The sequence below is a fragment of the Prionailurus viverrinus genome, unplaced genomic scaffold (genome assembly GCF_022837055.1).
Source record: "Prionailurus viverrinus isolate Anna unplaced genomic scaffold, UM_Priviv_1.0 scaffold_35, whole genome shotgun sequence".
Classification (NCBI taxonomy): Eukaryota; Metazoa; Chordata; class Mammalia; order Carnivora; family Felidae; genus Prionailurus; species Prionailurus viverrinus.
In genome coordinates, this window is record NW_025927605.1 from 3,130,058 (window position 1) to 3,140,441 (window position 10,384).

The following is a 10,384-nucleotide window of genomic DNA, read 5'->3' on the forward strand; positions in this document are numbered from 1 at the left end:
AGGGAGAGAGGAGGAGGACACTTGGCACCTGCCATGGGGACAGCAGGGCTGACCTAGGACTTTGACAAGGAGTTTAGGTTTGATTCTAAGTGCAGCAGGAGGCATTGGAAGGTGAAAACCTGGAGGGGCGCAGTTTGAGTTCTCTTTTAGGAAGAGGGCTCTGGTTGTGACCCTACCACTGTTTTCCACCTGCACGAGTAGATTCTCATTCAATGTTAGGCTCTGGGGATACCGAGAAGAATGAGTCATGGGTCCCCGTCCCCAAGAGGGTTCTCCGTTCTCTCTGTTGCCTCAACCGTGTCTCCACCAACTCCCCTCTCCTGCCCCACACTTGACACAATGTGATCCATTGGAAGCTAGTTTATTTTGATTGGTTTTTCATGGGGCTGGGCTGGGCTGGGAGAGGCTGGGCTCTGAAGCTCCGTTCTAGGGATGTTGGTCCCCATCCTCTGCACTGCGGCGGCCGAAGTCCATCCATCCGTATGCTGCTTCTTCTTCCTCCAGCCACGGTCCCTGCTTCTTGGACAGGTCTGAGGGTCAGAGGTGGGAGAGGACGTGAGCATATGGGAAGGACATCTAAGCCACTAGAAACCAAGGCCAGGGCCAACCCTGGCTGGGTGAGGCAAGCAGGGATGGCCGTCACAGCTCCTACCTGCCACCAGCTGTGGGGGACCCTGGAGCCCTAGCTGCCGTCGGTGGTGAGAGGCTGGGCCCAGCCGGTTCAGCCAATGTGGTTCCAGGCCCCTGTTGGCCCCTGGACCCGAGGGTGCATCCTGCAGCTGGGAGCGGGGCTTCCAGGAAGCTTCAGAGAAGGCAGTCAGAGCCAGTGCCAAGATCAGCACGCACACACACAGTCGTTGCATCTTGTCTGCAAAGGAAGGAGGGGCGGGGCTGAAAGGTGGAGCCGTCTAGGCACCCAAAGGCAGGGGCCTGGACCAGATGGACTCTAGGTGCCTCCCTGCTGGCAGGTGCAGCGCCGTGTGGGGCTGTGGGCTGGTCCTCAGTTCGCTTTTCCAGTTCCTGCCAGCTGCGCAACCCCTGCTCCCTGCAACTCCCAAGCCCTGCCCTTTTCCTCCTCACCCACCCTAATTACAACACTGGCTTTTCTCCAAGGAATTCACAACTTAGAGCAACGGTTTCCAAACTTCTGCAGAATTTGAGGCCATGTGAGTGGTCCTGTAGATGTTTACATGTCGTAATTTAAAGTGAACTTTTATGTTTTTTATTAAAAGTTTTTTGGGGCGCCTGGGTGGCGCAGTCGGTTAAGCGTCCGACTTCAGCCAGGTCACGATCTTGCGGTCCGTGAGTTCGAGCCCCGCGTCGGGCTCTGGGCTGATGGCTCAGAGCCTGGAGCCTGTTTCCAATTCTGTGTCTCCCTCTCTCTCTGCCCCTCGCCCGTTCATGCTCTGTCTCTCTCTGTCCCCAAAATAAATAAACGTTGAAAAAAAAAATTAAAAAAAAAAAAAAGTTTTTTAATGTTTATTTATTTTTGAGGGGGGGTGTGCAGAGGGGCAGAGAGAGAGAGGGAGACACAGAATCTGAAGCAGGCTCCAGGCTCTGAGCTGTCAGTATGGAGCCCGACGCAGGGCTCGAACTCATAAACCGTGAGATCATGACCTGAGCTTAATTCAGACGCTTAACCGACTGAGCCACCCAGGTGCCCCTAAACGTGTTTTGTTTTTTTTTTTTTTAAATTTTCGAGAGAGAGAAAGAGAGAACGAGCAGGGGAGAGGGACGGGGGGGGGGGGGGGGGAGAGAGAATCTTCAGCAGGCTCCATGCTGAGGGTGGAGCCCAGTGCCGGGCTCCACACCACAACCCTGAGATCATGACCTGAGCCTAAATCCAGAGTCAGATGCTCAACCGACTGAGCCACCCAGGCACCCCTAAAGTGAACTTTTAAATAGTGATACCAAAGGGTGCGTTCCGGACAGCACGGTATGGTTATCTCTCTGGAGACCAGCGGTGTATTCACTGTGTGGTCGGGTCCCACCGATTCTGTGCAGCCCTCGGAAGGAAAGTTCTCCTGCCATTTTTTGCTTAAGAGGAATATCCTGTGATTGTAATTAAGCAGTTAAAACTTAAGCTGTTAAAAAAAAGTTAAGGGGCGCCTGGGTGGCTCACTTGGTTGAGCATCTGACTTTTGACTTTTTTATGGTCTCATGGTTCATGGGTTCGAGCCCTGCATGGGGCTCTGTGCTGGTAGCATGGAGCCTACTTGGGATTCTGTCTTCTCTCTCTCAGCCCCTCCCCCACTCAGGCTCTCTCTCTCTCTCTCTCTCGTTCTCTCTCTCTCTCTCTTTCTCTCAAAAATAAACTTAAAAAATCTTTGTAAAAAGTTAAGCAGTTACCACTTGCACCTGTGTGTCAGCATGACCTGAGTTTGGGGGGAAACTATCATACAGAAATAAAGTGGATCCTCAAATGAGTCTAAAATTCACATCTAGGGGCGCCTGGGTGGCTCAGTCAGTTAAGTGTCCCACTTTGGCTCAGGTCATGATCTCAGGGTTCGTGAGTTCAAGCCCTGCCTCAGGCTCTGTGCTGACAGCTCGGAGCCTGGAGCCTGCTTCGGATTCTGTGTCTCCTTCTCTCTCTGCCCCTTCCCCGCTCATGCTCACTCTCTCTCAAAAATGAATAAACATTGAAAAATAAAATAAAAAAATAAGATTCACATCTAAAACTCTCTTCTCAGCATTTGTGTTCTTTCGGCCTCATTGTTCTGATTGGCTTCATCAGAAGTAAATTATAAAGACGTTACCCTCGAGGGACGCGTTTCTAGGAATAAAATACTGCTTTTATCTGTTTGTCATCGTGGAGCTCTGTGTTAGATTTCCTTTGAAGGAGAAAGGGTTCTTGCTGCTAAAGAAGCAAGGTTAGCCACGTTATTGTCCAACATGGTAGCTACTAGCCACATATGGCTCTTTACATTTAAATTAATTAAAATTAAAAACTCCTTCTTTGAACTAGCCTCCTTTCTGGTGCACCTTTGGCTGGTGGGTACCCTATTGGATGGTGCAGATACAATCCCCATCAGCATGGGAAGTTCTTTCAGACAGTGCTGGTGTAGGAAAGAGCTTGAGATGGAACCCAGAAGCCCTGGGTTCCAGTTCCAGCCCTGCCCTATGATTGGTGTGACTTTGGCCAGTCACTTCTCCTTCTGGGCCTCAGTTTTTTCACCTGGCAATGGGAGAATAGCCTTTGTCCTTCTCACCTTGCAGGACTGGGGTGAGCATGGAGGCAGAGGGGCAGGGCAGGGCCCCGGTTGAAGCAGCAGGAGAGGAAAGGGCACTCCAGGGTGGGTTCTAGAGCTGAGACCTAGTCCGGCCCTGAGCTGAGAGGAGGGTGGTGACCCTGGAGACACCGAGGCGGGAGCCTGGTCCTTTGGGGCAGGGAGACGTCCCATCAGCCCTTTCCCCGACTCTCTCCTCCCCTCCTGGGTGCTCTCACCTGCAGAGCCTCTCCTCCCCCTCCTGGGTCCTCTCACCTGCAGAGCCGGGAGGTTGGTGATGCTATAGCCAGCCTGGTTCCTTTCCGTGCTTTGTGCTACTTGGTGCTCCAGCCCTACCTTTTAAAGCCCTCATGGCCCCTCCCAAACCCCCATGAGGTCAGCCTCCCCCGCAGCAAGACAAAAGGGGGTGGGCACAGGTACCTCGCCCCTGCCCTACCCGGTCATTCAATCAGTCATCTCATCGCATGGGGGAAGGGAGGGGAGTTGACCTCCTAGCGGTGGGGGCAGGTGCAGAGTGTGGGCATTTCCTCAGCTGGGCACGAGGGCAGGCAGGAGACAGGCTCCCTGGGGTCGGGAGCAGTGCCCACTCCCCCCCGCCCCCGTGTCCAGTCCTTGGGGTCACAGTCCTGGTGTGCATCATCCCTCCGGTATGTCCAACTGGGGGGCAGATGAGACAGATGCCCCTAGTGACCTTGGATTCAGGGGAAGTGTATTTCTCCGTACATTGGTGTTTGAAAAGCAGGGAGTGTGTGGATGTCGGGTGATGTATTGATCCCCTGTCCCCCTGCCGGGCTCTGCAAACAGGACGTGAGGTAGTTATTGGGGGCAATGGGCCGTGGGCTGATGGCCCCGCGCTCTGCCTGGGGGCTGCATCCTGGTTGCCTCTTCACCTCCTTTGCCTGGAAAATCCTGAGTGTACCCCTCTCCCCACCCCCCCATTTGTGCCCTCTGTGCTGGCTGGATTCAGCTTGCAGCTCCTCTCAATCCCAGGTCTGCCCTTTATCCCCTGCCTCTTGGAAACCCCCTCCCCAGGGCAGTTGCTTCAGGCCCCTATACTTGGAGACTCCCTCCTTTCATTTTCAAGGGAAGATAGCAATCTGCATAATGCACTCACCACCTTTCAATATAAAAAGACATCTTTTTTTTTTTTTTAACGTTTATTTATTTTTGAGAGAGACAGAGACAGAATGTGAGTGGGTTAGGGGCAGACAGACTGGGAGACACAGAATCTGAAGCAGGCTCCAGGCTCTGAGCTGTCTGCACAGAGCCCGACGCGGGGCTCGAGCTCACAAGCTGTGAGATTATGACCTGAGCTGAAGTCAGACGTTCAACCGACCGAGCCACCCGGGCACCCCTAAAAATACATCTTTAAAAAAATTTTTTTAAAAATGTTTAGTTTTGAGAGAGACATAGAGAGAGTGCATGAGCAGTGGAGGGGGAGGGGAAGAGAGAGAGAGAGAGAGAGAGAGAGAGAGACGCAGAATCTGAAGCAGGCTCCAGGCTCTGAGCTGTCGGCACAGAGCCCGACGTGGGGCTCGAACCCACAAACCTCGAGACCATGACCTGAGCCGGAATCGGATGCCTAATCAACTGAGCCACCCAGGTGTCCCTAAAAATACATCCTAAAGTGGTTAGCAAAGAGACTAAAGAGCTTGCTCAAGATATGCCAGAAAACCAAACAGTGTGCTTGTTGACCTATTTGATGAATTGCCACCTTGACCTGGTTTGGACAGATATAAGTAGCTCTAGGCTGTTTTTGATTTTTCCACAGTTGGCATTAGAGATTTAGCTGTTGTTCATGCGTCATCACGGCCCCTCCTTTTCCGGGGGAGTTTTGATGCCCGTTGGGTCCTGGATAAGGGGCAGTGGTACCCACGCTCACAGCCAGCCTTGCTGAGAAATTAACAGGTGATGAAGCAGGCTGGGAGGTGTCCATGGCAACGAGCGAGCAGAATGTTCTGGTGAATAACCACTCTAATTCAGAGCAGGGCTCAGAGACTCAGCGGATGGAATAAGTGAAAGTGACAAACCCAGTGCAGGCATTGGTGGCAATTAATCGAAACCAGAATCTTAGAGGCAGAAGGGCCTTTGAGGGGCCTTGGGAGACAGGGTGGCATGGGGAGCAGCTCTGTTCACACGAGAGAGGCATGGAGACATTCGTGTTGCCATGGTGACAGGAAACGAGAAGCTTTCCGCAGAGCCTTGGTTGCACCGGAACCCAAAACTTGTGCTGTGGAGGGGGTTATGCCCACCCCCCCCCCTCCCCGGTTCTTCTTCACAGGCTGTTCACACCGGCTGGGGACAGCACCAAACAGATTTGTGTATCCCACTCAACAGGCGACTGTGGGCACTGGCGGGCAAGCAGAGGGGGCTCTGCCCCGAGTGGAGAGACAGCACTCCCCCCAAGGTGCTCATAATCACCAAACTGCATGTTCTGCCCTCCCGGGAATCGTGTCCAATGGGAAAGAAAAGGGTTTCCTGGCCCCACCCTTTTCCAGATGTTGAGCTTTGGGCAGATCTCTCCTCCTCTGAGCTATTTTCTTCTCCAAGAAATGAGGAAAATAACTTGGGTGTGTGGGGGGGGTGGAGGAGTCTTGTGAAGGTGATGTGCAGAAAACACCACGCACAGTGCCTAGAACATCGTGAGTTTGTATCCTCTTCGGGCCTCAGTTAGCCTCATCTGCGAAATGGGAATCATTTGTTCCTACCTCAGAGGGCTGCTGTGAAGGGGAGGGGTCACAAGGTCTGTGCACACACTTTGCACACATCACAGAGCTCCTCCTTTCCCAAGGCTTATGGAGGGTGATTCCCTAAAAAGCACCGTGTGTGAATCTAAGGTTTTCCCTCCCGCTGGCCATGACTCAGAGGGACACTTGTCCTGGGCTGCACCCTCAGGCGGTGGCAGGGATGGGATCTGTGGAAGCTGGATCTCTCAGAGGCCAGCACCGACTGATGTATGGACGATTTTGGAACTGGTGAGGCCAGAGGGGACTCCTGGCTCCAACACTTTGACTAGCTGGGCAACCAGAAAATCAAGTTTCTGAGTCTACCAAATTGAAGATCATATCCCAGACCTTGGGGCCAGCTCCCTCCCTCTCCCTGTGGGCCCCGTCCTTGTTCTCACAAGAGTGACAATGCTGTGTGCTGGGCTGACAAGCTCTCTGCATGAATAAACATAGTTGTTCTTCACTATGGTCCTTGGATGTAAGGACTAGTGTGTCCCTGTTCCACAGGTGAAGAAACCAAGGCTCAGCCAGGTAAAGCAATCCCTGTCCTGATTTTACAGGACCAAGGAGATCTGGGCCTGAAACTCCTAGTTCTGGGATCTTTCTCCTCCCAGGAGGGGTGTGGAGGGCAGAATAATCATCCCCCAAAGACGTCCACAGCCCGACTCCTGGGACCTGGGAATATATGAGGTTACATGGCAAAAGGACTTTGCAGATGTAATTATAGACTTTGAAGTAGGGAGCTTATCCTGGATTGTCTGGGTGGGCCCAATTTTTTTAAATTTATTTTTTTAAATGTTTACTTATTTTGAGACAGAGACAGAGTGTGAGTAGGGGAGGGGCAGAGAGAGAGGGAGATAGAACTGAAGCACCCTCCAGGCTCCGAGCTGTCAGCACAGAGCCCGACACGGGGCTCAAACCACAAGATCGTGACCTGAGCCGGAGTGAGATGCTCAACCAACTGAGCCACCCAGGCGCCCCTGAGTGCACCCAATTTAATCAGATAAGCCCTTAAAATGTTCTTTGGCTGGGGGCGCCTGGGTGGCTCAGTCGGTTGAGTGTCCATCCCACTCTTGATTTCAGCTCAGGTCATGATCTTACGGTTGTGAGATCCAACCTTGGGTCGGGCTCCTTGAGTTGAGCACGTGGAGCCTGCTTGGGATTCTCTGTCCCTCTGCCCCTCCCCTGCTCACACACTCTCTCTTTCAAAATAGATAAATTTTTTTTTCAACGTTTTAATTTTATTTTTGGGACAGAGAGAGACAGAGCATGAACGGGGGAGGGGCAGAGAGAGAGGGAGACACAGAATCGGAAACAGGCTCCAGGCTCTGAGCCATCAGCCCAGAGCCCGACGCGGGGCTCGAACTCATGGACTGTGAGATCGTGACCTGGCTGAAGTCGGACGCTTAACCGACTGCGCCACCCAGGCGCCCCTCAAAATAGATAAACATAAAAAAATGTTCTCTGGCTTGAATGTCCTTTGCCTAAAGGCAGAAGTGATGAGGCTGAAGAATGAATCAGAGATTTGAGGACCTAGGAGGATTCTACCCACCCTCGCCGGTTTGGAGATGGGAGGGGGAGGGCAACAGGCCGAGAAGCGCAGGTGGCCTTAAACAGCTGAGAGAGGCCCCCAGCCGAGGTCCTAGGACCGCAAAGGACTGAATTCAGCGAACAATCTGGAAGAGCTTGGAAACGGGTTCAAACCCAGAGCCTTCAGAACGGAGCGCAGCCCTGGTGACGTCTTCATTTTTGCCCGGGGCGCCCTGCTGTACCTGGGGCTTCTGACCTACTGAACCGTCAGAGAATGAATTGACGTTGTCCTAAGCTTCTACAGTTTGTGGTAATTTACTGGGGCTGCAACAGCCCCACCAATGCTAGGGGTTCCAGCACCAGGAAGTTTTCTTTTGAAATCGTGAAGTAAGAACTGGCCCAGTGTGAATTTGCATGGGATTTTTCAAATACGATGAAGGGGGACGTTTGTTAAAGTATTGGGCCATTCTTCTGTTCCATTTCCCTTCCAGGTGGTGAGCACCTGCCATAAGCCAGGGCCAGGATGAGGCCCCAGGGGTAACAGGTGGATGTGATCGGCTCCATCATGGCTTCCTGGCATTTAGATTTCAGGGCGGGGGCACACACAAAATAGAATTAATAACGACAGCGGGGAGGACTATCCCTGGAGCGGGAGACTCCCCGGGGCAACTCTACATGCCTGACCCCACTCCCCTCCCTGCCAGAGCCGGTCCTGGGAAATAGTACCGGGCAGCTGCAAACCGCTGTCAGAAGCCACCAGCCCCCCGGGGTTCCTCATTGGTTATTGATGGTGGGCGAAGGAGAGGCTGAGGATGCCTCAGTCACTCTGTCCCAGGCAATGGGGCCTCGGAGGGGTGAAGGTGTTGAGACAGTGACCCCCGGAGGCAGCCTGGGCATGCGCGGTCCCTCCTGGAGTGGGGGGCTGGGGAGGAACAAATGGCTTCATGACGTCTGGCTGCTGTCCCAGGGTAGGAAGGTAGCAGGACCAGGCTGAGCTGGAGAGGGGGCCCCGGGAGGAGCTCAGGGGCCAGGTGACTGCCCAGCTGCCTCGAGGGGAGAGCAGAGGGCACCCCCATACTCCAGCTTTGGCCTCCTCTCTCTGGCCCCCCTCTCCTTCCCATCTGATGCCCACCTGTGTCTTTGGAGCGGTGGCTCTCAACCCACACCTCACATTGGGATCGCCTGCGGAGCTCTAAGCCCACCCCTGTGCCCAGGGCACCAATGAGAAGTCTTCTCGAATCAGAAGCCGCGGTGAGACCCAGGCTGCGGCTGGTGTCTGTGTGCGGTGTCTGTGTGCGGGACTAGTGTTTGTGTATTGTGGAAGGTCAGGACAAGGAGGCTTTGCGACCCTGGATTGAATCCCAGCTTCACCACTTCCCAGCTGTGATCCAAGGCAAGTCATGGACTTAGGATGTTCCCCATACCTTTCTGGGAGGGTCAAGGTGAGGGATAAATGAGACACCTGGTCTCTGATGCATATGTAAGGGTCTGCTATTATTATTGGTATATATTTTAAAGTTTTTATTTTGAGAGAAGGTGCATGGGAGCAGGGGAGGGGCAGAGAGAGAGAGAGAGAGAGGAGAGAGAAAATCCCAAGCAGGCTCTGCACTGTGAGTGCAAAGCCGGATGTGGGGCTTGAACTCACAAACCGTGAGATCATGACCTGAGCAGAAATCAAGAGTCAGAAACTGACTGAGCCACTCAGGTGCCTCTATTACTGGTATTTTCATCACCACAGCCTTACCTGCAACTTATCTGTGCTGTTACATCTTGCTGACTTCCAGAATATTCTACCCCCTTTTCCTTGATTATTTTTCTCTCCACTCTTCCCTGTAATAGTCCCTAGAGTCTCCCCTCACAGGTTAACGCTGCCTCTTCCAGGTTGGCCTCACCCTGGCTCCTCAGGTCCATCCACCTGCTTCCCACAGCCCTGGGTCACATCCTGGCTACCCCCCTCTGGGGACTGTTTTGCCTCCCATATCTTAACCGTAACAACCTCCACTGTTGAATGAGGTGCTGACAGGGCCTATTATCTCCCTTAACAATCAAAATCAAGCCCAGAACCCTGTTTGCAGGGCACGTTTAGAACTGTGCACTCCATTGTACATAAATTTTATTAAAAAAAAAACTGTAACAAAGTTGAAGTCTAGTTAATGAAGTATTTAGGTCAAAGTGTATTACTGTACATTTAGTTTGAAATGCATAAAAAAAAGATGAATAGATATGAGATCAATAATAAAATATAAATTATGGAATCTAGGTGGTGGGCATATGAGTCTTCACGTTAAAATTAAACTTTTCTGAGTATTTGAACATTTCTATAATAAAATGTTAGAGAGTATTTTGTTTGGCACTATCGGTGGATTTAAGATGGGAAACAAATCCTAAAAGCACCAATGTGAGAAGAATCTTTACTCAGGTGCATTTTATTTTACTTATTTTTTATTTTAGAGAGAGAGCATGAGCGAGGGAGAGGGGCAGAGGGAGAGAGAATCTTTCCTTTTTTAAAATTTTTTAAAATGTCTTGATTTAATTGACACAGAGAGAGAAAGAGATAATGAGAGGGGTTGGGGCGGGGGTGGTGGGACCGAGAGAGAGGGAGACAGAGAATACAAAGCAGGTTTCAGGCTCCGAGCTGTCAGCACAGAGCCCGACGTGGGGCTCGAACTCATGGACTGCTAGATCATGACCTGAGCCCAAGTCAGACACCCGCTTAACTGACCGAGCCACCCAGGTGCCCCGAGAGAGAGAATCTTAACCAGCCTCCATGCTCAGCGCAGAGCCCAACGCGGGCCTTGATTCCGTGACCCTGGGATCATGACCTGAGCAGAAATCAAGAGTCAGAAGCTCAACTGCCTGAGCCATCCAGGTGCCCTCAGGTGCATTTTAGGGTTAAGGGTT

At 52.3% G+C, this 10,384-nt stretch overlaps 1 protein-coding gene across 1 annotated transcript; it reads right to left on the reverse strand.

Moving 5' to 3' along the window:
- Positions 1-426: 426 nt before the first annotated feature.
- GAST (gastrin) lies at positions 427-863 on the reverse strand. Its single transcript, XM_047845335.1, has 2 exons — positions 653-863; positions 427-530 (listed from the first exon to the last, which is right to left on the reverse strand). The coding sequence occupies exons 1-2, from the start codon at positions 861-863 to the stop codon at positions 427-429; spliced, it is 315 nt and encodes a 104-aa protein (XP_047701291.1).
- Between the last annotated feature and the right edge of the window lie 9,521 nt (positions 864-10,384).

Excerpts from the sequence above, each read along its gene's own strand:
- GAST (XM_047845335.1), bottom strand. The coding sequence starts at position 863 with ATGCAACGACTGTGTGTGTGCGTGCTGATCTTGGCACTGGCTCTGACT. Across the intron at positions 531-652 it reads TCCCCCACAGCTGGTGGCAG|ACCTGTCCAAGAAGCAGGGA; the intron begins GTAGGAGCTGTG and ends TCTGACCCTCAG.